General features: G+C 46.2%; 2 protein-coding genes across 2 annotated transcripts in view; one reads left to right on the top strand and one right to left on the bottom strand.

Annotated features, from left to right (window-relative positions):
- PABPC1L (poly(A) binding protein cytoplasmic 1 like) overlaps positions 1-6,150 on the top strand; it is a 28,133-nt gene extending 21,983 nt beyond the window's left edge. The window contains exons 12-14 of the mRNA XM_043982092.1: positions 286-379; positions 5,433-5,563; positions 6,082-6,150. Coding sequence (XP_043838027.1) covers positions 286-379; positions 5,433-5,563; positions 6,082-6,150 — 294 coding nt within the window. The remainder of the gene's footprint in view (positions 1-285; positions 380-5,432; positions 5,564-6,081) is intronic.
- Positions 1,466-27,113, bottom strand: TOMM34 (translocase of outer mitochondrial membrane 34). The gene is made up of 7 exons (XM_043982091.1): positions 26,216-27,113; positions 20,087-20,186; positions 18,460-18,612; positions 14,464-14,633; positions 11,590-11,737; positions 9,421-9,547; positions 1,466-9,194 (listed from the first exon to the last, which is right to left on the bottom strand). The coding sequence occupies exons 1-7, from the start codon at positions 26,340-26,342 to the stop codon at positions 9,090-9,092; spliced, it is 930 nt and encodes a 309-aa protein (XP_043838026.1). The 5' UTR covers positions 26,343-27,113; the 3' UTR covers positions 1,466-9,089.
- Between the last annotated feature and the right edge of the window lie 395 nt (positions 27,114-27,508).

Here is a 27,508-nt window from a genome sequence, read left to right on the forward strand (position 1 = left end):
AAGTCAAACAATGTTGTTATTGAGGTCCAGGTTAGAACCAGGTTTTTCTCAACCCCATGCTACTTTTGTAGTGGCAGGGTGTGGTTTCTACTTGTTAGGCCTTTTACTTTCTCTTAAAATGAGGGACATACCTATGCAATGATTTTTAAGTCATTGCCATCTTTCATGAGACTTTTCCAATTACACACATAGCATGAGCTTTGCCCTATTTCCTTGTTCCTTAGAGAAGGCCAGGCTTTGCAGGCAGGGAGTTGTGATGTGGTTCTGTTTGGGGTCTATTTCCAGGTAATGGAGCCAGCTGTGCATATCCAAGGGCAGGAACCTTTAACTGCATCCATGCTGGCCTCAGCCCCACCCCAGGAACAGAAGCAAATGCTCGGTATGTGTACAGCTCTTGCCTGCTAGTGCTGGGGGCAGTTCGAGCCTGGGTCTGGGCCTGAATTGCAAACTTGCCTTGACACTAGTGTAAAAGCCTTTCACTTCTGGACTCAAGTTAGCACCATGGGATTTAGAAACCAAAGGCTTGGATTCAAATCCCAGCTCTGCTGCTTATCGCCTGGGCAACCTTGGATACCTCAGATTACTCAGCTATAAAACAGGAGAGTTGAATTCTGTTTTCCCTAGAGCCCCTTCTAGCTCAAATCTCCTGCACCTCCTGCGTTCTCCTCCTCACATTCTGACCAGCAGTATTTTAGTTATTGTGATTGTAGATGCTTCTTCTGGTTTGCTGTCACTCTCTCAGCTACATTAGAGACAGTTTGAAGTAGTAGAAAGAACATGGAGCATTGGGTGATCCTAGGCAGGGGGGATACTATTTATGCTGCTGAGTCAGCTTGTCACAGTTCTCTCCCTAGTCCAATCTATCCTCTGTTCAGCTCCCAAAGCTCAGGTCTGACCAGGTTGCCCCCACCCCCAATCAGTAATCTCCCGTGACTCCCTATCACCACTAGGATAAAAACCAGACTCCTTTATTTGGAATCCAAAGCCCTCCGTAACCTGTCCCCCCACAGTCTTCTCACACCTCACCCCCTGACATGTGCTCTCCGATCCAGTGACGCTGGCCTCTTTGCTGTTCCACGAACAAGACCCTCCATCTCTCGCATCTCTCGGCTCTGGGCATTTTCTCTGGCTGTCCCCCAGGCCTGGAAGGCTCTCCCTCCTCGTCTCCACCCCCTGGCTTCCCTCAAGTCCCAACTAAAATCTCACCTTCTGCTGGAAGCCTATCTCAATCCTGCTTAATTCTAGTGCCTTCCTTCTGTTATCTCCTGCTTATCCTGTAGATATATATATATATATAGTCATATATATATATATTCATTTTGTTTGTACATATTTGTTTGCTTGTTTTCTCCACCCACCTACCTCCCCAATTAGATTGTGAGCTCCCTGAGGGCAGGGATTGTCTGGGTTGTTTGTTTATTAGTTTTGTATCCCCAGCACTTAGCGCAGTGCCTGGCACATAGTACATGCTTAATAAATGTTTATTGACTGAATGCCTGGATGCTATTTACATCATGGGGCTGCTGTGAGGAAAGTGCTATGGAAATGGGAACCCACATTTTTGTTCTTTATTACTAAAGGCCTTCATTTCCACACCTCCCTTCTCATCAAATAATGTCTTGCCTCCTAAAATGGGTGTGGGAGTGGGTGAGAACCATCCTTGGCTCTCATCTATGAAATTCTTGACCCTGGTGGCCTCTTTGGGCTTGTGGGGAGGACCCTCCTGTCTATTACAGGATCGCTGGCTTCTACCTCCTTGAATGCTGGGGAAAGTAGGTCATATTGTCATGCAGCGAGGAAAGCACTGGTCTTGGCATCAGAAGACGCAAGCTGGAGTCCTGTTTGGGACACTTAATAGCTGAACTACCTGGGCAAGTTTCTTCGCCTCTTCTCACATGTGTAAAATGGGGATAACAACACTGACACAGAGAAGCAAGTGTGGCATGGTGGCTGGAGAGCTGCCCTGGGTTTGTGTCCCACCAAGATCTATACTGGCTGGGTGACTTGGGGCTGAGTTACTCTTGACTTCTTGGGACCTCTGGACACTAAGTGTAAGGTGCACAATAGTTGCTCATCTGTAGTCAGGGGGAAACTTCAGTGATGAAATCATAGGTCCATACCAAAAAAATAAAAATAAAAAAAGACTTCACAAGGTCATTGAGAAAGATGCCTTTATCAACCCTAAAACAGTTCTAGAAATGTTCATTATTAATCACTTCGATGAATCCATGATCTCAACACAGGTACTTCCTCCACTGGTGCAGGCTGTAACCCAAGTACACCATCTCCTGTCTTACTCTTATCTTGGTTTTTCTGTGGAACTTCCTTAAGTATCCAGAACCCTGCCCTCTCTGGTACTCACAGGGCATGAAGTATAAGGCTGTTGCAACCTTGCTCTTATCACACAACTGGCACACTTCATCTTCCTTGGTCTTTTCCACTACCACTATTCAAACATAAGTCACAATTGGTAATAGACTACACCCTGATACCATGTGCCTTTCTATTACCTTTTAGGTCATCTGTAATTTTGATGTTTTTGAGATTGTGGCATTCCATGATTCAAGGCTATATGGCATTACTGGGAGACTATTAGTATTATAAAGATGGGCTTCTGCATCAGTGAGTAGTTTGGAACCATGTAAAGTGCTAGTTTCTTAAATGTGATCTGGCCTGATTTCTTCCATTTATTGAACTTTAAGCCCAGGTCACTATCCATAAGGGGTATGTAGGATCTATGTTCTGATGACCAGCTCAATGGCTGCCCATCTAAATGTATGTCAATCTTTGCAATGACTAGTTTTCTTCCTATCTGATTCGAGGCCATTCTCTTGAGTAACTGAGTTTCACTGCACAGTCACTAGTATTCTTGGGTTCACTGTAATTGGCCCAATGCTATCCACAAACGAGTATCTGAAGAAACTTGCCACCTATAGAGAACCATTTTTCCATTTGGACTTGACCCAGCACATTCTAAAAGCACTGCACACTTTCTACAAGCATGTCTCCTTGTCATCTCTCATCTGCTATTCACAAGATCATGAGTTGTTTTTGCTTTCAGGTCATGTGGACTCTAGAATGTCAGATGGTTAGCTACAGTGATGGAAGGCTTCAGGGAAAGTGGTTATTTAGCAGAAGCAGAAAACCAGGTATAGTTTGACATAAACCCTATATCCAAGGGTTTGAAGAACCAGGTAGATTAGGTCCCATGGCCCAGAATCCCATTGGGAAAAAGCCCAGAAGCAATGGAGTGCTATCAGGAATGAAACTTAGAAGATAAAGAGAAGCAATTCTGTTGAGAAAAAAGTATTGAAAGTAGACAGACAAGAATGGATATACATCAACCAAATTAAGCATTTAAAAGCAAGGACCAGAGATGATGGAAGCAATGGCTCATAGTGGAGGATACCATGGTGCCACAAAAAGTGTCAGAATGAGTTAAGGCCGTAGAGAAAAACTGAGGATAACAAAGGGATTGTTGAAGCCGAAAAGGAGAAAAAGAAGGGGGATGTAACAACAAAGAAAATGGGGACCACCCCCTCTTGTTTGCTTTTGTTTTCTAACCACAGTGATCTTTGGACTGAAAGGTACAGGATAGCAAAGGGAACTGAAACCCCACTTAGATGGTAAGACACTGCCTGGCTGCTCTGGATCACTTTAAATCACCAGTGCCAGGGGAGTAATGGCAACTAACATTTCCATGGCACTTCAAGGTTTGCAAAGTACTTTACAGGTTACCTCATTTGGTCCTTCCAATAACCTTGTGAAGCAGGGAGTTGTATTATCCCTATTTTACAAATGGGGAAGCAGACTGAGAGTGGTTGTGATTCATCCGTGGTTGTAAAGCTAGCAGTTGAGGCAGGATCTGAACTCTGGTCTTCCCGACTGATCCCAAGGCCTACTTATACTACCTAGCTGCCATAGATGAATTACATATACCAGGACAGACTGGGTTAGCCTGAAAGAAATGGCAAATGCTATTTCTGAGACATTGTTATTGAAAATATGTGGACTAGATAATGGAGTGGATTCAAGACTTACTGACTAGCTAGAGTCAAAACACTTGACATCTTCAGGCTAAATAGCCTCTGAGGTTCCCTGTAACTCAGACTCTGTGATTCTTATATGATCTTGTCAAGGGGTGTCCCTGCCTAAGGAGAACTGTGATTTGATCTGCCAAATAGAATTTTCTTTCAGCCAGATTATATAATGTTCACACTTTACGGTTGATTGGAAAGATACATTCTGTTGAACAGACAGCTACAAAAGCCTGCCTGTTCCCACCTCCTCTTTATCCACTATACTCTAGAGGAATGAGTGAGCTAATGAGCATATGGTTTGGTGTGGATACTGATTTGTTTTCTGGTAGCTAGCTTTTGGTGAGTTTTCTATGATCTTTTATACTCTAGGAAATCTTTCCCTCTGAGACCTCAAACCAGCCTGAGTCTAAAATTCTCATTTCTCTAAGGTGGATTTCTACTATGTTCTTCCCAACTTTTTGGGGTGGGGTGAGGCACTGAGGGTTAAGTGACTTGCCCAGGGTCACACAGCTTGTGTCAAGTGTCTGAGGTTGGATTTGAACTCAGGTCCTCCTGAATCCAGGGCTGGTGCTTTACCCACTGCGCCACCTAGCTGCCCTCTTTTAAACATGTTACTTGTGCCTCAGGTCCTGAGGTTGTGGACTGAGTTCAAATGTCATGCATGCTTCCATTTTTGTCAATTATGGATATGTTACCACGTAAACTGGCAGATCTGCTTCATGTCCACTTGTTTTCCTCAGTTGTACTGACAAATGTGCCTAGGCTGGGACAACTAAGTCTTAGACAAGCTTTCTGCAAACCTACTTTTTTACTTTTGCTAGTTCTCTAATGCTTCTAGTCACCTGCTAGCTTGCTTTCTGATGTTTTTCAAAGTAATCTGTACTCTAAAACCCATGCTGTCCCTTAGCTGCTGTGTCTGTGCTTGGAAAAGAAATCGTGTTTGCTGGCTAAGGCAGTTTCTGAACTCTTAGCTGCCTTGTCATGGTGACTTTCGGAAATGGTAACTCTAACAGGGACCAGAGTCAATGCCTTAGTTATCAGTTTGCAATTTTCCCAGCCAGGAGCTTGTTTAAATAGGTCGTTTCCTCCTTCCATTGTAGACTGCCTTCTCCTCTTTATCCTAAGTACACACTGCTTGATTGTGTCAGTCCCTTATGTCAATAACAAGCTTCAGGTCCTTTGGTTCCATAAAAGGACTGTGAGATTGGGGTAGGGAATGGGAATAACAGCTGATTCTTACGCTGTAAATTCCACAGCACTTCCAGGACTACAACTGCCATCCCCATTTTACACAGGAAGAAAAGGGGGCAGAAAAAGGGCTGATGGTATGGCACACATTGTGCTATCAGCCAGTCCAGGTCTATGCATTATTCTCCCTGCTGTTTTGAGCAGGTGACAGACTCTACCCACTCATTTATGGGATACACGGCCAGCTGGCTGCTAAGATCACAGGCATGCTGCTGGAGATTGACAACTCAGAGCTGCTGTTAATGCTGGAGTCTCCAGAATCCCTTCACTCCAAGGTAGGTATCTTGGGGCTCTGGGAGAGTGGGTGCCCATGAATGTCGTGTGGGAGTTAGCACGTAGCAGTCCCCTGTGCTCCTGCCATGGGCATGTCTTGCTCAGGGATTTTAGGAGCCCCCAGATTAGCACTCACAGTCTCTTTGGTTGTAGGATAGGGAGGAAAATAAGCATTTATATAGCACCTACTATGTTCCAGGCACTATGACTATATTGTCTCCATTAACAACCCTGTTATGTGGGCATTATCCCCATTTTACAGTAGAGGAAACCGAGGCAAACAGATCAAAGGCCCCAAGGTCCCATTGCTGGTATCAGAATCTGGACTTAAATATAGGTCTTCTTGACTGCCGGCCCAGTGCTCTATCCACTGTACCCCCAGATGCCCAGAGTGTGTGACTAAAACACACCACAGGAACCTGTCCTTAGAGGTTAGCCAAAGAGTTGCAGCAACTTTCCTAGGAAGGTGTATGGGCTGGGCCAGGCCTGAGTGAGTTTAATTTTCCTCTCCCACCCTCAGATTGAAGAAGCAATCGCTGCGCTCCAAGCACAAGAGGTCACGGAGCTGTCCAAGACATATATGCACTGAGGCCTCTGTGAGTCTAGGCCCAGTCAAACATAGTAGCCAGAGATGGAGCCCAGGAAGGGCAGGGGTGGGGGGAGTTCTGCTGTCCATCTCTGGTCAGTCTTGGAGCCTTTTGCTACCTTTAGCACTAGGTGTCACATGATTTTACTCAGTTAGGCAGAGGCTCCCAATGTACTATTACTGCCCTTAGGTTTCACTCATATTTATAAAGGGCCCCCTTCTACCTAGACTAGTTCTTCAAAGACAGAGGCAGAGTCTTGTCTCTGGGACTCGTCCTGAGGTCTATCCATCTTGAAAGGATGTGCCAAAACCTCTGCTTTTCTGGCCTTTGAAAGCCAAGGGCTGTTCTTTGTACCAAAAGAACTGGCTCTATCATCTAGACATTTAGCTAAAGCCTTTCTGATAGTGTTTCTGTAGGAGTCTCCTTTGGAAGGAAGCTAATTATTATCTGACTTAGATCATATGTTCCCATATTGGCTGTGGATCTCCCCATCCTTCCCAGAAATCTTGAGCCTCAAGTCTTTGGCAGGAACCGAGTATGGCTTACTTTGTCCCGTGTCCTTCAGTCAGACAAGCACAGCCCCCCTGTCCTTTGAGAGCTGATGCTGAAGCTGTCCTTCCTTGGGGGACACTTTCTATTTCTCTTTTAGCTATAAGAATGCCTGATAGCTGGAACTTGATTGGTATTTGGTATTTATCATCAAACACCGTATATCCTAGGCCTTTTCTTTTTTTTTTCCTTCCCAGAAAACTTAACTGAAACCTCATGGCTCTGAAGAGACTAGTCCTTCCAGTTCTCTTCTCTGAGGCATTCTCAACTCTAACTGTAACTTATTTCCTTATTTGTCTGTGTACCTGCACAATCTGATATAAGTGAACAGAGGAGGCCAGTCATCAAGCTGGTCAAGCATCCTTTGCTTTTTGTGTGTGTGTATTAAAGTTTGACTCCACTTTACCCAGAATCATCTCAAGCGTGCTTGCATGTGTGTGTGCACGCGTGTGCACGTGCTAGACATGCATATAGGCCCCCCCCTCCCCTCCCAGCCAAGTAGAGCCTGGGCGTAGGGAGGTAAAGAACAGCAGAATCCTGAGTAAACAGAAGGGCATCTTTGCTCTCCACTGTGGGCACAGGATGTATAAACCATCCTTCTCTGGCTCGGGGTAGAAGGGTAGCTCACTCCTAGATCTTAGAGCCCATGCTGCTCTTAAGATTACCAGTATTCATGCCCTCCTCCCGTACACCTTAATTCTGTGGTTTCTTGGCTTGTCCCTTACAATCTGCCTTGACCACAGTCCCGTCATTTACAGAGGAAGGGCGTGGGCATTTGGAATCAGGAAGGGTTTTGTGCACATGTCAAAAGTAAAACTGGCATTTTTCCCTCAAAAAAGATGGTTAACTTTATGTTTGCAAGCTACAGGGTTAAGAAGCAATTGCTCCTACCCAGAGTAGCAACATGCTCATCCTTCCTCAAATCCCTTTGCCTCCATCTCTGACTACTTACATGCATAAGAACCGACATTCTCTGACTCCTTTGTGCTGATTGCTCCCCATCCTCACCTCCACTGCACCTCACTTTTTCAAGACAGGTTGGTGACTTCCTTGTATGGGAAACCTTTTTTGATTTACAATTGCTAGTGCTCCTCTTTCCCAACTGAACTTAGAATGTTTGTTTTGTATAGACTTGGGTGTGCATGTCTTAAGAAATTCCACTAAGCCCAGTGCCTGACACACAGTAGCCACCTAAATGCTTGTTAATTCTTTCAGTAATGCAAGAGGTTGCCCTGATTCCAGGCACACTTGGCAGCAGCTACTGGAGTAAGGTTGTAGTTTTGTCCCGAGACAGAACCAGTGATAATGTTGAGGGAACTGAGGCCCAGGCCCAGCTTGTACTGTGTACTAAGGATTTCTTTGGAGGAAATCCCTTTGCTGCACTGGGAGAGGGGAGAACAGCCTGTTCTATGGCAAGGGTACTATAAAAGACCATGGCCTGCACTACAAGAGGCAGTGTCCAGACAAGGTCTCATGGTCCCCTTGTAAATGAAGGTACGACTGAAGTCCAATAGAAGATGTACTTTTTATGCAGTGGCTTAAACACGGGGTGACTGAAACCATGAGGCCATTCAGAATCACTCCAAAAGGGACAAAAGAATAAGAACTCTCCTAGGTGCCCTAAAGCTGCCTTTCTTAAACTAGGGCTGGGACAGCCTCCCCACCCAAAACATGCAACAGGCCAACTCCCAGACTAGGGCTCATGGCTCCAGCCCTGGGGATGCTGGGGAAGCAGGGAATGTGGCTGCTGCCAGGCAGACCCTTGAGTAACTTGGAACAAGATACAAGTGTTAGGAGAGGTCAAGTACCAAAGCCAGTACCCCGAATAACTGTCAAATGCAAGCGCTACACAGGGACACAGGCTGTGGCCAAGGGCTCCATCCATAATGAAGCCGCCACATGCCCTGAGCACAACAGAAGCTGGGAGAATGCCCTACTCTGTGCCAGAAGCAACTCTAGGTGAGCAGGGCCAGGGGCCTGATTTGCCAGCTACTACCTGACCCCATTCACCATGGACTGAGCTGCCTGACAGGGCCAGGAAGCAGAGATGGGGCATGCTTAGTGGGTGAAGAAGGATATGATTTTACCATTGGGAGAGAGTGGCCTTGCCAGGAAAGCTTCCCTGAAAAAGGTCAGCAATGGAAGAAACCCTTGCCAACCAAAAAGGGGAGGCCTGGCTCACTAACACGAACTGACTTTCAGTGAGCAAAGATTCTGAGTGAGAAGGAAGCAAAGTGAGATGGGTGCAAGAAAAGAAGCTGGGATGCATTGCCTGGGGCCTGGCCTGGGTCAAAGGGCTTACTCGCTCTCTCTCGGCCCTGGAGCAGACAAAGAGGCCCTCAGCTTCTCCGAGTGAAATCAGGCAGGTTTGCTGCCCCTTCCTGGACTTTATTTATTTTAAGCTCCGGTTGACTTCCTGCCTCAGCTTGGCGGCGGCGCTGTTCTCTGGCTCAATACTCAGGAGGCTGTTGACGTCTTCAAGGCTGGATTGATAGTCCTGGGGGGGTGGGGGGCAGGGATAAGGGAAGAGGGAAGGCAGGAGGCTGGGGCCTGAAGTCAGTACTTACCTGGCACACCCACTGTGGGGGCTGGGCAGGGGTGAGAAGACGAAGGCATAGCCCTGCTGGGCCAGCTGGGCCAGCCTTGGGAAGTGGGCCAGCAGCAAGGGCAGCCCCTGGGCTTGAGAGAGCCCTACTCAGGGTCGGGAAGGGGCTCCCACTCACCTTGAGTTCTTTGAATGCCTGGGCACGCCTATAAAATGCCTTGACGTTCTTTGAGTCTAATTTGAGAGCCTCGGTGCAATCCTTTACTGCCTCTTTGTATTTCTTCAGTGACAAATAGCAGAGGGCTCTGGAAGATAGACAAAAAAGTGTGGGAGTAGGGAAGGAAGCTGAGCTCCAGACCCATGGGCCACCCCTGTAGGGCAGCATGATGCCCCAGAAAGTGCTGGCTTAAAGGTACTATTGGATTCTGAGTTTCCTTATCTGTAAAATGAGGAAATTAACACTTGGAGTTGTCACAAACAATGGCTGCTACCTCCAAGCTGAATAAGGCCTGGAAAGACTGCCCTTTGGGGACCAAGACAGCAACTCATGAAAACCGTCTACTAAAGCACGAAGGGCTTAGCTTGCAGTCTGCTACTTGTGGGGAGGGAATTCACTGTTACAGCACTTTAGAAATAAAAATTCTAGTTACCGAAGAGCAGTTGAAGCCGACCAAACCCTAGGAACTAGTGGTCTTGTCACAGTGGGTTTGAGCTGCCTGACAACAGGCCAATTACCTTTAACCAGGGGTTGTCCTAAGCACAAACTTTACTACTTATAAACGACCTGTCTAATCTAGAAAGAAGAGATGGTCACAAGCCTACATCTTATTTGAGAAAAATGTGATCACAGGAAATGAGCCAGTTCCCTTCAGGCACTGGCCACTCAAGGTGAGCGAAGTTTCCAAGATGAAACTGGTGGAGCAGAGATAAGTCCCACCCAAGGAGTCCAGAAGCTCCTGTGGGACCTTGTACATGGTAGTTGCTAGTGATGTGCTCAAGAAGGATTTGGACTTCTCTTTGTCCTTCAAACTGGCCATGCAGTGAATGTCCTGAAATGGTTAGAGCTAGAGGGGACTTGGGGACACGTGTCAAAGCTGGAATGATATTCTCAGTGGCTAGCACAGTACTTGGCACAGGAGAAGCTTAATAAATACTTGTTGATTGATGAAGAATTTGTTTTACAAGTGAGAAAACTGAGACTCAGAGAGGGAAGTGAGTTACCCAGACTCTATTGGTAGCAGTCAGGTTCCCTGCCTTAGGCTGGTGTTCTTGCCACTGTACTGCAATAAGGGTGAAAAAGGAAAGAAATACAACTCTAGGCTCCTGGCTTACAGAAAGAATTCTCCTCTCACATTCCCTTCCAAATCCTCAGGTCTAGAGAGAGTTTAGACAAAAAAATCGGCTCACCTCCTAGGCCAGAACACTCCTTGACTCTCTTTTCCCCACCACATATGTGGGTGCCTGCAGAGTACGTGTACACACACACACACACACACACACACACACTCCACTCCACTCCACTCCACAATGGAAGGGATCTTCTCTCTCTCTGGGTCTGTATTACACACTTATTCTCATAGCCTCTCTCTACTAGACAGCTCTCTCAGGACAAAGACCATCCCTCACAGCTCTCAGCAGCCCACAGAGGCGATGCTTAATAAAAGTTTTTGGAGTTGAAGTAAATGCTAAGAACTACAGCCTTCTATGTGGTCAGTGGAAGCAGACCCCCCCCCCCACCCCTACCCCATGCCCCCTGCCTCCAGCCCTTCAATAATACTGTAGCAGCTGGCAGGAAGAAGCACAGGGTGTTGTCCTAAGCTCCCTCCTGACTGCAAAGATCAGGGCTTGTTAAGAAAACTGCAGGCTGAGAAGCAAATGAGGTAAAGTGGAAAGCGTGTTGGAGTCCGCCGCACAAGCTCAGACACCTTGGACCCGGCAGGGACCTTAGAAGTAACGTAGCCCAATCCTCTTCATCTGCAGAGGATAAAAGGGGCTGGAGAAGACCTGGGGCTGATGACACTGTTCTACCTCACGGGTTTGCAGTGGGAACCACACAAGAAGATGTCAAGCCCTTTGTACACGGTCAATGACATAATAAATCAGATTATTCTTCTCAAAATGCACACATGTATGTGTGCTTACAATTAGCTTCAATGGGTTCCCTTTGACATTACTGCCAGGTACCCCCCTCTCCTAAAAGGAGACCAATTTACACTGTGCCCAAGAGGTAGAGAAACAAGCTGAGTGTTCTGACAGGAAGGAGAGAGTGAGCCCTCCCAAACCACCGCTGAGAACTTAGGACTCCAGGGTGTAATAAAGTCGGCCCTGCCCTGGCCATTGCAGGTACCTGTTGGTATAGGTTGCAGACTCCATGCTGCTGAACATAAGACTCTCACTGTACTTCTCTACAGCCTCCTTATGTTTTCCTTTTTTCACCAGCTCATTGCCTTCTTCCTTTAGGGCCCGGGCTCGCTCAATGTCTCTGACAGTAGGCACTGGAAAAAGCATATCAGCATACATATTTAAAATATAGGCTGCATCTCTTGGAAGGGAAAAAAACGTACAGAGATACAGACTTATAGGCTGCGTGGCAGTTGTGTAGAAGTAAAATTTAGCAAGAAAAGCTGTGACCTCTATTCAGACTGATGCATCATAACTGGGGCTTTAGTCTTGCTTCCGCCACTGGCACCGAGTGACCCCATATGCATCATTGCTCATCTGAGCCTCAATTGCTTGTCTTTCCTTTAGTCTTTTTTTTTTTTTAGGTGAGGTAATTGGGGTTAAGTGACTTGCCCAGGGTCACACAACTAGTAAGTGTTAAGTGTCTGAGGCCAGATTTGAACTCAGGTCCTCCTGACTCCAGGGCCAGTGCTCTATCCACTGTGCCACCTAGCTGCCCCAATTGCTTGTCTTTCAAACTGGGGTTATGATCCCTGTCCCACCTACCTCATGGCAGTGTTGTAAGGCTCAAATGCAATAATGATCTTCAAAGTGTTTATTATGGTATATGGATATAATAGAATATTTCTGCACCATAAGACAGGCCAAAATGATAAATTTTGTGAAACGTGGGAAGACCTATATGAACTCATGCAGTGCGAAGTGAGCAGACAAAGAACAATTCATATAACAGCAACATTATAAAGACAAAACAGTGAATGACTTGAAAATGTTCATCAATGCAATGATCAACTAAGACTAGAGGACTGAGGATGAAGTAAGCTACTCACCTCTTGACAGAGAAGATGGACTCAAGGTGCAGAAGTCACACTCTTTCAGGCACAGTCCATGGGAGGATTTTTTTGCTTTGGCTAGGCATTTGTTACAAAGGCTCCAAATCTACCCCCCATACTCCCAATGTCTTAGAGGTGGGGGAGGGGGTGGGAGAGGTAAGGGAGAAAGGGTCATTAAAGCACCTCTTTTAAAATGCAGAGAAGAAAGCAAGACCACACATGATAAGCAGAGTGATTCTGAAAGCCAAAGGCAGAACTTACACTCATAAGAAGGATAAGTGTTCAGAGCAGAGACCTGCAGTTCCACATACAACCCTCTTTCTATTCTACTATGTCTATGGAAATGCCAATTTATTTGCTGTTTGTTATAACCTCTTCCAACAGTGTCAGGTGGCACTGTTACTAAAAAGGATGATAGCTGCCCAATAAAGAGAAGTCTTTTATCTCTGCTTTTAGGGGAAAAAAGTGGGGGACGGGGAGAGGGAATGAACTACAGGAACAAGCTCAGGTCCTTGAGCAATTTTCCACTAGGACTCAAGTCCTTGCTCATCAGAAAAATAGCCCAGGGGCAGCGAAGTGGCACAGTAGATAAAGCACCAGCCCTGGATTCAGGAGGACATGAGTTCAAATCCGGCCTCAGACACTTGACGCTTACTAGCTGTGTGACCCTGGGCAAGTCACTTAACCCTCATTGCCCCACCAAAAAAAAAAAGAAGAAGAAGAAAAAGAAAAATAGCCCAGCGCATCTGTACCAAGAAGGGAAGAATCAGTACCAAGTGTAGCTGTTTCTGCTTCAGTCCTGTTCAAGTGCAGATACCTAGGTTCACCTGTAAGCTCTACACTGCCTTGTTGGGGAACTCTCCGAGCACGTCAGTGGACCTTTCTTGGCTAGTTTCCTTGTCGATATATTGGGATTATAATTCCTACCCTGCCAAGTCTGCAGGGCTTTTGTGAAAATCAAATGAGATAATGCATATAAAGAAGCACAGAAACATAAGTAGTTACTGTCATCCCAACTCTAACATTAGCAGTGAACCTGGACAAATAATTTCAGCTCTTTGCCTCGATTTCTCCATCTGTAGAAAGGGGATTGTGATGAAATAATGGGATTTAGCAGATACTCAAAGACCCACCTGGAGATTAATCTATACTGACTGAATCAAGTGAGAGTGATTGACTGCTGATTAAGCCTACTTCAAGTTAACTGGACTGTAATCACACCTGGCTAGCCCTTAAGAAGGTATTGTTCTCAGAAACTAGACTGTGAACTCAACTTAAGAACACCTTCAAAGCCAATGGATTTGGAGGACAGCAACCAATCACCTTGAAGCAGTGTGTAAAGACTGCCTCTGTTCCAGACCTATAAAAAGCTTCCACAATCAGCTTGCTAGGGAGTTCCTGATTAAAGCAGGCTTGGGGAGGAGGACTTGAGGAAGAACCCAACCAGGCTGGAACTCTAGGCTAGGTAGGACTTCTTTTTCTTAACTTTCTGAACTCCTTGTAAATATCTGTATGCTTTAATAAATGTTTAATGCCCAAAGACTGGTACTGAAGCTTTTTAATTTAAGGCGATCACACAATATAGATTTTAAACATCACAGGATGATAACACTAATGTACCTCACAAGATCATTGGAACCCAAAGAGGAAAATGCTTAAAGTGTGAGTTGTAATTTTCACACTTGAAAACAAGTTACCAGGCTGGCTCGCCTACAAGGGGCCTGCCTGAGAGGAGCAGTCCCCAAGCATCTGGAGTACAAGCTGTATGAGGGGTGGTGAACACACATGGGGGTAGAAATGGCATCTTCTTTCTTGGTCTTTGGCTCTAACAGCCCAGGAGGGTTCTGGCCCAGATCTCAGTCTGAAAGCCAGACAAGAAAGATGTATTTTCCTTGGTTTATGAGACTAAATTAAATGCACCCTGATTCAAGTGCAGCCTACTTTATGCCACTCTCCAAAGGGAAGAGATGGGATGGGATGAGGCTCACCTTTGTTCTTTAAGGTGTCATCTTCTTTGAGTTTGTTTTTGGCTGCCTTCTCATGGTCACCCCCTGGAGCCACTTCCCACCTCTTCTGAGCTGCAACTGGCACTGAGGGGATGGGGGGCAGCTTAAGACGCCACTCAAGCCCATCTGTGTCCATGAGAGCTTTGGTCATCCTACAACAAAGGTCGAGGGATTAGAGAGAGGCTTTCTAGATGAGCCACTCAAATGTTTCCATCATCCAGCACCCAGTTAACATCTCTGTCAGTGCTCACCAGAGATGGAAATCCTTTCTTGGAGCCAATAATAAAAATTCTTGCTCTTCGATGCCTATGTACAAATGTAGAGCCTCCAAATAACCCACAAGGTACACTAGAGCAGGGCTTTTTCCATTCACAACACCTTTTTGCCCAAGAAATTTTTATATGAACCCAAGTATATAAAATAGACATACATAACCTTTTACTGACTCCCACATTCAGTTTTGAGACTCCATATGGGGTCTCGACCCACAATTTAAGAAGTTTTGCACTAAATTTGAACTCATGGGTATCACTGAAACTTGGTACGATAAGACCCACGACTGGAATATGGCTTTGAAAGTATATACCTTGGGGCAGCTAGATGGCGCAGTGGATAGAGCACCGGCCCTGGAGTCAGGAGTACCTGAGTTCAAATCCGGCCTCAGATACTTTACACTTACTAGCTGTGTGACCCTGGGCAAGTCACTTAACCCCAATTGCCTCACTTAAAACAAACAAACAAACAAACAAACAAAAAAGTATATACCTTGCTTTAAAAGAACAAAGTAAGGAAAAGGGGAAGAGGTAAAGGGGAAGGGAGTTGTTAAAGTAGCATTTTATTTTTAAAAGCTAGACTTGCAAGACATCCAGGAACCAGAGGGGGAAAGTACAGTAGAGAACATTTAGATGATCACAGGAAGCAGAAAGAGAAATGAGAGTCAGCTGACTAGGTTAAAGCACCTGGAAAAAAAAAGAAATTGATAAAGAATTCAAGAAACAGATCACACTCCTGATAATGAGACATAAAATAGTAGTAATGAGAGACTTCAAATTATCCAGACATCTGCTGGAGCTTTTTCTCTGGCAAAAGTGGAGAGACAGACAATTTCTTGATTTGTCTTAATGATAATTTCAGCCTTTAAAAAGTGAAGGAATCAACAACAGAGAACTCTCTTCTGATCTGATTCTCACCAACAATGAGAAGCTGATTACTGTAGTGGAAATAATGTGAATCTTCATAGCAAAGTAACAATTCCATCTTTGAATGTGAGAGTGAAGAGGAGAGACAAGGTAGAAAGTCTGATATGCACCCTAAATTTTAGGAGACAAGATTTCAAAGTGTTCAGGAAAGGGACAGGATAAGATCTTATTGCCTGAAATTCTATAAGAGTTCCCAGCAGGGCTAGGGAATGAAATTCTAAAGGTACAAAGAGAAACAATTCTGATAAGATAAAAAGGGGAATCAATATATAAAGGGCTGGTATGAATAAACAGGGATCTCATCAACCAACTTAAATGTTTTAAAGACAGGTACAAAAGATGGAAGAACAGGGAACAGAGGATGAATATAAAAACAAAATAAGCCCCCTAAAGCATGGCAAGAACACTACAACCCAAAATTATCTAAGTCTGTCAAGGTAAAGCTAATAATAACAAAAAAATTTTTTTAGCTATATTGTCTAGGGAAGAGGGGAGAGGAAGGAGAATCAAAGAAGGGATCAGATCACCACTGAGGACGGATGAGACAATAGAAGTTAAGAAAAGGCAAAGCTACTCAACTCATTTTGCTTCTCTTTTCTCTGCCAAGCAGAATGATCTTTGGACTGAAAGGGACAGAACAAAAACGAATAAAGAGGAAACTGAAACCCAAGATAAGTGAAGTGACTGAAAGAGAAGACCTAACTTCTCTTGATGAATTCAAGTTACCTGGCCCAGATGAACGACATCCTCCTGTACTAAAACAAAACAACAATGAAACAAAAAAGAACCTTGCAGGTGTGATGGCTGAGTTACTATAAGTTATCTCTGAAAGGTCATACATAGTATGCGGGAAAGATACTATAGAATTGCTAATGGACAAATTTGCCAATTTTCAAAAAAGGGAAGAAAACATTCTCATAAACTATAAAATAGTTTATAAAATAGCTTAGAACTATAGTTTTGGATATAAAACATGTAAAATTAGAAAAACTCTAAAATGCAATACTAAAGGACAGTTAGTGAATACCTTTAAAAGGATGCTAACTGATCACAAAGATCCAGCATAGCTTCAAAAAGATGACATAAAGCTAAAGATTCAAGAAGGCCTGATAGTCTAGAACATAGGGACAAATCCAAGATGAAATTTAATAGGGATAAATATAAAGTCTTACACTTGGATTCAAAAAAACTAATTTCACAAGTACAGATTGGGGAGTCACAGCTAGAGAGCAATTTGTCTGAAAAGATCCGAGTGGACTGGAGGTTCAAGATAAAGCAATCAATAGAATGATACCGAAGCCAAGAAAGCTTTGAGCATTTAACTGAGTGAGTTGGTAGAAGATTCTGGATCATCCTGGAGCTGCCTTGGCAAACTGAGGGAAAAGGAAGGGAAGGGAAGGCAGGTCCTGCTCTTCCAGCAAAGACCATGGTCTGTGAAACTTTGCCCATACATTTACCAGTCCCCAAGTACCTCCCCAACTCACACAGATGGCACTATCTATAAAGTTATATAGCTCACTGAAAATCTGGAGAAGGGGCCTCAAGGCTCAGAGAATACAAAGTTAGCAAATCCCCCCCAAAGTGTCACTGAGTTCGTTCAAGGCCTGAATTTCTAGTGAACTCATAACTCTCCTAAGCTGGTCTCTAGATATTCAAGGTTGCTTTCTATATAGGAACAATAAACAAATTAACATCCCTTCATAGGATTTATTGTTTCATATATTGGTGTAACTTGTATCTCATGAAATGGATCAGGACACAGCTACATGGAGCTAAGCCACTTTACATGGTCAGTCCACATCTGTAGTGCAGCACTTGAATTCTGGGTACCGCATTTTAGGAATAATATTAAAAAGCTGGAGAGTGTTATAAGGAGAGTAAGCAGAATGGTGAAGTGCATTAAGTTCACATCATGAAAATTAGTTAAAGGAGATGGAAATGGTTAATCTGGAGAAAAGATGAATGGGGGAAAAAAGATGACTAGGGGTAGATAGTCGAAGGGGAGCAAGAACAGTCTTATTATATACCCCTTGTGAGGTAGGGAGGGGATACTTTTAGTTGGGGTCAACAGGGAAATCTTCATGGAAGAGGTATCACTTCAGTTGGGCCCCAAAGAATAGGTAGGATTTTAATAGGTAAGGAATAGCCAGGAAGGAATTCTAGGAATAAAGATCAGTGTGAAAGAAGGGAAAGATACTATAAAGCACTTGGATGTGAACAAGGGAAAGCATGTAAGCCAGTTTGACTAGAATCCAGAGCATTCTAAGGAAAGCAGTAGGAGAAAAGTCTGGAAAAGTAGGATGGGGCCAGATTGTGAAGGGAGGCCTGAGATGTCTGACAGTGAGGAGCAATGGTGTGACTTACTCAAACTCATGCATTAATGCATCAGGAAGACTGATCTGTCTCCTGGTCCCAGCACAAATTAGAAATTCAGGTTATAGACCTGGGGAGAACCTTATAAGGTCAAATTTGACACATTATTCCCCATTAAGGATCATGTGACTATACAGACTTTCCCCCTGAACAGAACTTTCCTCATGATGGACACACACCATGAACCTGGGGAAAGGATACAGTCCTTGCTTCACTTTCTGACTGAGCTGGTTTTTAAAAAGCAAGAGCCACAGCTAACGATGCACCTGCCCTTTCCCTAAGGCTTAGCTGAGTCTTAAGCTGGCAGTCTTGGGTCAGAAGACAACCAAAGGAAAGTGTCCAGTGCTGGCCAGCTGGGCTGCACTCCTGGTTTCCATGAAGACCACAGGCAACATGGCAGGCTTACCTGTTGACTCCATCATGCGCAGCTGGCAGAGTACAGTCTATCTGCAGCACTGTCTTGTAATCCACATAGGCCAGCTGGTATTTCTCCAAGGCTTCATAGGCTGCTGCCCGCCTTAGCAAGGGTTTTATGCCAAAGGGAACCAAAGACAATGCACTAGAGGAGGGAAGAAAAAGCAGTGTAGCTTCCTGAGTCAATGGAAAAACCATCCTACCCATCGCTCTTTGGCTGGTTCAACCCAGAGACCACTATAATGACAAACATATGGTAAGGATGGAGCATCAGGATATTCTGGGGAAAAACTCCCCCTGCTTCATAATATCTTTCTCTTGTATGGTATCACACACAGAATATTCTGGTGTGATATCACCAGATAGATCTGGCACCTGCATCTTAGTACTGGACAAATCATTTCACCTCTCTAAGTCTCAATGTCTTTATCTGTAAAATGGGGATAATGATACCTATAGTACCTAACTCACAAAGCTGTTCTGGGGCAAGTGCTTCTTAAATCTTAAAGGGCCTGGGCTGGAAGCTGCAAATCATTGGCATAGTGCCAATGACCTTCTCTGCAAGGACAGGTACAGACTTGCCCAGGATCACCTAGCCAGTCTCTTACAGGCAGGACCTGAACCCAGGTCTTCCTATTTTCAAGCCCAGCTTTCTATCTGTATCGATATGCTGCTAACTAATAGGACCTAACTAGTCAGGGGTAAATGAAGACAGAAGAACTGAAGGAAGACACCAGAGGATGTTACATGGAGATGACAGAAGAGATCTAACACCTTACTTATTTCTATCATGCTCTGGGTTTATAAGCACTTGCTCCACAACAATCCTATGACTTGGAGGATATACTGAGTATGAGAAGACATAGCTTGGTATAGGAGCAAGGGCATTAGCAATATAATCAGAGGAGTCAGGTTAAAGCCTACTCTTCACTATCTGTGATCTTAGGCAAGTCAGTTTCTTCATCTGTAAAATGGGAGTGGGTTGGGGGGAGAGAGCTAGATGGCTTCTTCCAGCTTTTATCTATGATCTTATGCCCACTTTAAGAATAAAGAAACTGAGGCAGAAGGGCTAAATGACCAGCTGATAAGGGGTGGAACAAGCACACGAATACAGGCCTCCAGAGTCCAGGTCCACCATGTTTTTCAGCATGCCATGCTAAATGGCCTTTCAGACCATCCCAATCCTCTGAGGCCCAGGGGCTCCCAACTAGAGGTCACAGTAACACCCCTCCCCATTAGAAAAACAGGGGCTGCTCTAGCAATTCTGGGTCTGCAGCTTCCCTTCCTCTACAGCCTTCCCAAAGACCCCCATCCAGCTCAGACCACTCCATCCCCATCCCCATCCCCTGCTTTTCTACAGCTTGGTCACAGAAGTACAGCCCCTTGATCACCAAAGTGTGGGGGGGGGGGGGCGGGGAAGAGAACCTCTGGGTCTCTCTTCTAGTCCGTGCTCAGGCAAAAATGTTTTCTTGAGATTAGTCACAATGTGCTCAGCAGGGTTAGCCCTGAAGAGGAAATGACTCCAGCCAGCCACCCACAGGTCTGAATCACCCTGGGGGCCTCAGCTGCATTCATATTCATATTCAAAGCTGCATTTAGCCTTAAGGGACACTGCTTACACAGAGCAGTCTTTAATGCAATGTGTACAGTTTCCATCCTTCAAGTGGCAAGCTGCTCTGTTGGAATAGAGGACACTCTCTTCTTCAGGGTTGGGTGGACCTGTTAAAAGAAGGGAACAAGATTTAAAAAGGAGGTATTAGGCTGAGCAACAAAGGCCTAAGGCTACTCACAGTGCCCTAGTACACCCAGGACTCTTCAGAAAGTGGGTGAAGGCAAAAAGAAATATGAATGTCAGTTGGCTCCACAGACCAGTCAATCTAGACCTCGTTTGTGCGTGCACGCGCACGCGCGCGCACACACACACACATTCTGCCATCAGTGAACTCCAGATTCCATACCCTTCAGAGTATATATTGTTCAATGAAAACAAAAACTGTACTTAGAATCAGAGCTCCTACTTTGGGGCCCCATCTCTACCACTCACGAACCATGTGATTTTGGGTGAATCACAGAAACAATACTTGCACTATCTACCTCACAAGGTTATTATGAAGAAAGCACTTTGTAAACCTTAAAACACTATAGTAATGTGAGTGATGATATCCAAAATCCATGATTTGGTCTGATGCAAACCATGATCCCTTCCTGATCTAGTGCAGTCCTGAATGTTATAGGGGGAAAATTCAATACCTTTTGGTCAACCTGATGATGACTCTCTCTGATCTTTTGGAATGCCAGTCTTCAGAAAACAGCCATCCCTTCCCATAATCTGTGTCCCTGGACAGGGCTCCCTTCTCACCTTTGCCTCTTGGAATCCTTAACTTCCTTAAGGACACAACTCAGGTGCCACCACCTGTTAGCGGCTTTTTCCTCCACAAGTAATCTTTTCTCCCCCTGCTTGTCTGTGTATATACTGTATGCCACAGCAAAATGTCAGCTTCTTGAGGGCAAGTTCGATTTTATCTTTTCTACTGTGTCTCTAGAATCTGGCACAGTACCTTGTAAAAAGGAGGCATTAAAGTAACATTTGTTGAATTTTACTGAACAGACACATGCAGCTCATCACTAGGCCTGCAGTTTTCCAGGCTGATAGTATCTGTTAAGAGACAATCCCTGGGGCAGAAGGGGGTGTCCTAGGGGCAGCTAGGTGGTGTAATAGAGTACTGGCCCTGGAGTCAGGAGAACCTGAGTTCAAATCTGACCTCAGATGCTTGACACTTACTAGCTGTGTAACCCTGGGCAAGTCACTTAACCCCAAATGCCTCACCAAAAAAAAGAAAAAAAGAAAAAAAAGGAAAAAAAAAGAAGGGGGTGTCCTGGTGAAGGCATTCTGGGTGACTACCTTCAGCCCCTGTTCTCAGACGAGGAAGTTTCTGCTTACTGGTTCTTTTTCAAGAGCACTCCCCGATTCAGGGATGCTCACAGGAAGGCCTGGCAGCCCAACACTGACAGCACATCATTAGCTAGGCAACAGGCACCTGAAACTTTACTCTGGCATGAGCTTGTGTAATGTGTGAGGAAAGTTAGGAGGCATCAAGGTGGGAGAATGGATAGAACACTGGGTTGGAAGTCAGAAAGACCCAAGTTCAAATTTGTCCTCAGACACTAGCTATGTGACCCTAGTCAAGTCACTTAACCCTGTTTGCCTCAGTTTCTTCATCTATAAAATGAGCTGAAGAAGGAAATGGCAAACCACTGCAGTATCTTGGCAAAGAAAACTCCAAATGGAGTCAACAAAGAGTTGGACATGACTGAAAACGACTGAACAACAAAAAGTTGAGGAGAGAATGGAAATAATAACCACAACTTAAAATCAGAGAGAGAGAGAGAAAGAGAGATCGAGCTGGAAAGTTCTTTACAACAGAGATGATCAAAGTGTATCAAGTCTAACTTCCTAATTTGATAGAGGAAGAAACTTAAGCCCAGAGAAGAAAAATGCTTCCCCAACTAATCAACAGCAAGGGAAGAGGAAAGAAAAAAGCATCTATTAAATGCCAATGATATCCTAGGCATTGTGATAAGTGCTTTACAAATATTATCTCATTTGGGGGCAGCTAGGTGGCGCAGTGGATAAAGCACTGGCTCTGGATTCAGGAGGACCTGAGTTCAAATACAGCCTCAGACCCTTGACACTTACTAGCTGTGTGACCCTGGGCAAGTCACTTAACCCCCATTGCCCCACAAAACAAAAACAAAAACAAATATTATCTCATTTGATCCTCACCAAAATCCTGGGAGGTAAGTGCTATTATTATCCCCATTTTTATAGCTGAGGAAACTGAAGCAGACAGAGGTCACCCAGGGTCACACAGCTAGGAAGTGAGGCCAGATCTGCATTCAGATCGGCCTATCAGCATTTGAGCTTTAGGTCAGACTAACTTCCATAAAGCTGACAGGGTAAATTCTCCTGGATACCAAGCCATTTCTGCTCCTTCCTTCACTCCACCACATTTTCACACAGGTTAATTCAATAGCTACCCAAACTTCTACAGGAGTTCCCCTCATAGTGTGTTTACATCTAGTTCTGAAATGCCAAAGAGCTACAGGTCTCTCATTTAGCCGAAGGGAATGTATAGGTAGGAATTTGAGACATTAGCCTCCCTTTGTCAAGGTATGAGGGCTCTAGCTAGTATAAACCTAAACCTCTGGGCCAGCTTGCAACCCCCTTGGGACTGAGGGGCCTACTCCCTTCCTGATGTCACCACCTAACACTTCTTACTATGATTTCTCTTCTTCTCTGGCACAATGTATAGTAGAAATAGCCTCTCAACTTCTCCCTGATATTCTGCCATTGCTGAAGTTAGTGGGAATGATGGGAGGCTACAGTAGGCAGAGTGAAGTCACACTTGAAGTCAAGTTGAAAGCTAGAAGCTGGGAAGACTGAAGAGAATTCCAGAGGACTAGGGGGTCAAACAGCCAGGTTGAAAAGTCCCACATAGTTAGTGGGGCCAAGAGCTGGGGTCAACAGTCAAGACAAGTTTAGCAGAGATAAGTCAGAGGGTGTGTGGATAAAATGAAATAGGCTGGGGCCTGGTCTGAGTGTGTGGCCCCAACCTATCCTTCCAGCCTCATTCTATCGCTCTTACTCTCACTCTACCATGCAGCCAAACTGGCCCCCTCTCTGGTCCTTATACTCAGCATTCCATCTCTTACTCCCTGCAACCCCTGTGCCTGGAATGCACTTCCTACTCACAGCATCTTTCTCTTCCTTCTGCATGTACATGAGGTCCTTACTGACCCCCTTAACTGCTAGCGCCCGAGTTCCTTAATTACCTTCTATTTCTTTGGTATGTGCTTATAAATACATAATGGAATAGTCCACATTACAGAAGAAGAACTGAGACAAATGCTGGAAAGTTTTTATCAAATGACAGAGAGCAAATAAGCAGAACCAAGAGAAGAACAAACACAAATGACTACAAAAATGTAAATGAATACATCATCACTAAAAGTAAGTTGAACTGAAAGGTCCCAGAGATCATGACAAATGCTCCTCCCTCACAGCAGGGGGCAGGAGTGATGAGGAGGGAATATCACAGATGTTGTTAGGCGGTTTCTCTAAGTGGGTGTTTTTGCATATTTGGCGGGGGAAGTCACAAGGGAAGGTTCCAACACGTGGGGTGGAAGGAAATTACTATTGTAAAAACAAATGTAAGCCATGACACATTTTAAAGAAGAATAAACAAGGGGAGATCGTTCCCAAAAGGGTGAGGGATGAGGGCAGATGGGCTGGACCCATTCAGGTGAAAAATAGGGATTTCCAGGCTAAAAAAAAGGGTCCAAGAGGCTTGAATATATCTGTCTGCATACAATGAAACCATAGTAGAGAAAAGACTAAAATAAATATAAAACTAGAAGACCAGAAATGAGAAAAGGCAAGGGACTAGATGAGCTCAAATGCCGCTTCCAGCTCTGGCATCAGAGATTAGGAAGGACCCAGGCACGGGGTCATTTGTGGGGCAGGGCGAATCTGAGCTCAGGAAGGACTTTGGGGGACTTTTTTGGCTGTCTGTGGGACAGGGACATTATGCTGCTGTCAATATAGACAGGCTGTGAACAGGGTTGGGTGGGGCCAGATCAAGTGGAATTCGGGATGTGTTTTAGGAATTAAGAGTTGTTTACAATCCATGTGGCCTTGGGTCTAAGAGGCTGTATTTTGATGGGACAGAAGACCACAAGATCTGTGCAGGAGTAAGGGAAGTCTCTGGATCCCCAGGCAGGGGGTGAGGTAAGACTCTGTAAGGCTGGCTGGGTCTGTGTAATTCAAGTTGATAGGGTTGGAACAGGGGTAGAATTTCTGTGGAGTTGTAGGATCCTGAGCTGTGGACTATTGGGAGCCCCATCTGTGGGGCTGTGACATCAGTCTAGGGACCCGATTTCTACGAGGTAGAATGAAGTCTGTGGAGTTGGTAGGATCTAACTGGAGGGTGAGGTTTGTGGGGCTAAGAAATCAAGGGCTCTGAACCCTCATTGCCCCACAAAACAAACAAACAAACAAACAAACCTTACACAAATACTTTGGGGGTAGCTAGGTAATGCAGTGGATAAAGTACCAGCCCTGGATTCAGGAGGACCTGAGTTCAAATCTAGCCTCAAACACTTGACACTAGCTGTGTGACCCTGGGAAAATCGCTTAACCCTCATTGCACCCCCCAAAAAAGTAAAAGAAATCAGGAGCTACGGGATGTGTGCAGGGCCAAGCAGGTGAAGTCCTTAGGCACAATCAGTGAGATTTGTGAGGGCAGAGATAAGAGATTGTGGGATCAGGGGCTACATAAGCCCCCTGAAGTCATCAATCATAGATCTTGAGCTGGAAGCATCTTCCACCTAGTGGTGCAGTAGGTAGAGTGCTGAGCCTGGAGTCAAGAACTGAGTTCCAATTCAGCCTCTGACACCAGATGTGTGACCCTGAGTAAGTCACTTAACCTCTGCTTGCCTCAGTTTCCTCAACTGTAAAATGAAGATAATTGCTTCACCATGCATGGTACATAGGAGGCACTATATAATTGTTTATTTCAGTGAACCGTTCCAAAACCCCCATTTTGGATGAGGAATGTGAGGCCAGATGAGCGCCCCAAAGTCACAGGGATAGTAAGCTTCAGAGGTGGGATCTGAACTCAGTGCCCTAACTCCAGAGACAGGGCCACCTCCACTAGATCTCTCTGCCTCTAGAGGGCTGGAGAAGATGCATCTACACAAGGAGCAGAGTCCAGGGTCTGTAGTTCCCTGAACCTGAGGTGGGGGATAGAGTCTGGGCCCAGTGAGGTCTGCAGGTGAGTGGGATGGGGGGGAAGGGGGTGGGGAAGGCCATCTAGGTTTTGGGTGTCATACATAACATATCAGTGAAATGGGGTTTGTGGGGTTGGTAGAATCAAGATGGATCTATGGGGCAACAAGATGGCTGGGAAGCCAGTAAAGGGGGGGAGGGCGGGATTCATAGGATCTGGGGGCTGAGGGCATGGTGTCTGTAGAAGTGGGGGTGGTAGTTTGTGGGGTACCAGAGTGGTCCTGGGAGAGAGATGGGTCTGTGGGGGGCATCTGGGGGGATCCTGGGGAGGAGGATGGGGTACATAGGAGTTGAGCTCCCAGAGGGGTCTCTATGGGGCCCTGGGGGGAAAGGGCTATAGGTTCTGTGTAACGGGGAATGGGGAACGGTCTCTGGGGTCCTGAAGGTGGTCTATAGGCTCAGAGGGGGTAAGGGTTATCTACTGGGTCCTGGGGTACCTAAAGCTATGGACTCTATGAGGTTGAGGATGGTCTATGAAGTCTGGGGGATAGGGGGATGTCTATGGGCTCCATAGGGCCATGGGTGTCTGTGAGGTCTTGGAGTGTCTCTGTGGTCCTAAGGGGTGTCTATGAAGTCTGAGGGGGGAATCTTTGGGATACTAGAGGGGGCTATGGGCTCTGCAGTGGGGTGGAGTATCAGTGGAGTCCTCGAGGGTCCATGGGCCTCTGTATCTATGGGACCTTGGGGGTGTCTCCAGTTTGGGGGATATCTCTGGGGTACTGGGAGGGCGGCTTCTCTAGGGTCCCCGGGGGTGTCTATGTGACCCTAGGGTATCCCTGGGGCCTCGGGGGGTGTTTCTAGGGTCCTGGGGGTGTTTATGGGGCCCCGGAGGGGTCTCTGGAGCCCTGGGGGGGTCCCTGGGCCCCGAGGGTGTCTTGGGGGTCCCCGGGGCTACTCGTACCTGTCTCCCGCAGCGCGTCGAGGGCCCGACCGTAGAGCTCGGCGGCCTCTGCGTACTGGCCGCTTCGGAAGCTCTCGTTGCCGGCGGCGCGGAGCTCGAGGACGGAGCCGGGGGGCTTGGGCGCCATCCCGGGACCGGAGCCGACCAGAGGCTGAGGCCGGGGTCCGCGTTCCGCGGTTGCTGTGGCGCCGGCTCCGACTCCGCCCCCTCCCCCACCTCCGGGCCGGAAACGACGCCGGCTCCTGGAACCTCGGATGGGCGCTGGTGGGGCGCGCGCGGGAGCGCGCACAAAGGGGGTGGGGGTGGGGCGCGCGCGCCACTTTACAATCAGGTCCGCGCGTAACAGCGTCCGGGCGGCCCCGCGGCCCCGGAGCCGCAGAGTCCGCGCGCCCTCAGAGGGGGCGGCCTTTCGGGAGCCCCGCTGCCCCAGCGCGAGGCGGTCGGGTTCGATCCTTAACCTGGGCGGGAGGGGTGGGATAACAAGGTCCTCGTAATGCCTCCTTGTCTCCAGCTGGCTGGTCGCTTGTACTTCCCATCGGTGGTTCGTTCATTCGTTCCAGAAGAGCCCAGAACTTCCAACCCGAGAGCCAGGGAGCCAATTCTCGGCCCCCACACTTTGTAGCTAGCCGCGAGATGGAACGACTCCCCACGCGCGAGTCCCCTTCTCCCTCCAGACCTCGGTTTGCTTTTCTGTAAAGTGGTGAAGACTTAGAAGATTCTCGGGAGAAAAGTAACTCCTATTGCACCCCGAAGAAAAATGCAGAAACGACATCCAGCGAATGTCGTCTGTGTCTACGCAACACCCTGTGCTAGGAGAAACCGACAAAAACAAGTTATTTTAGAGAGGACGAGGTCGTTGAACTCGCCCAAATTCCAGGCCGCGTGAACTCGTGATTAGAATAAAAGGCAACACGTGATGAACACTACGAATAAATAAAGTGCTGGAGGAGGCTAAAGATGGGCGAGGGTACGAGGAGGAGGGGAGGGGATGTGTCAGTGCAGGGTTATGGGGAAAGAGAGCTGGACCTGGAGAATTAGGTGACCGCCCCTGTGACCTTGGCAAACTCATCTCACCTCTCCGGGCCTCAGGCCCCTCAGCTAGAGAACTAGAAAGCCGGGTTAGGCGACTTCCCCTCTACATCCAGGTCTTTCAAGCTCTTCAAGCATACGCTAGGATTTATTTATTCAACGAATCCTGGACGGGAAGTTAGGAGATACCAGGGCTCGAATTCAGCTCCGGCATTTACGGACTTAATGTGACCATTTGCTTGACTTGGCTGAGCCTTAGGGTTT

This window comes from Dromiciops gliroides, chromosome 2 (assembly GCF_019393635.1).
Source record: "Dromiciops gliroides isolate mDroGli1 chromosome 2, mDroGli1.pri, whole genome shotgun sequence".
In the NCBI taxonomy this organism is placed as follows: domain Eukaryota; kingdom Metazoa; phylum Chordata; class Mammalia; order Microbiotheria; family Microbiotheriidae; genus Dromiciops; species Dromiciops gliroides.

What these genes read in the sequence shown, in the direction of transcription:
- TOMM34 (XM_043982091.1), bottom strand. Translation starts at nt 26,342, where the DNA reads ATGGCGCCCAAGCCCCCCGGCTCCGTCCTCGAGCTCCGCGCCGCCGGC. An exon ending in TGCATTAAAGACTGCTCTGT is followed by an intron (nt 18,613 to 20,086) that starts GTAAGCAGTGTC and finishes TCCCTCCTCTAG; the next exon opens with TGCATTGTCTTTGGTTCCCT. An exon ending in GCGCATGATGGAGTCAACAG is followed by an intron (nt 14,634 to 18,459) that starts GTAAGCCTGCCA and finishes CCTTTGTTGTAG; the next exon opens with GATGACCAAAGCTCTCATGG.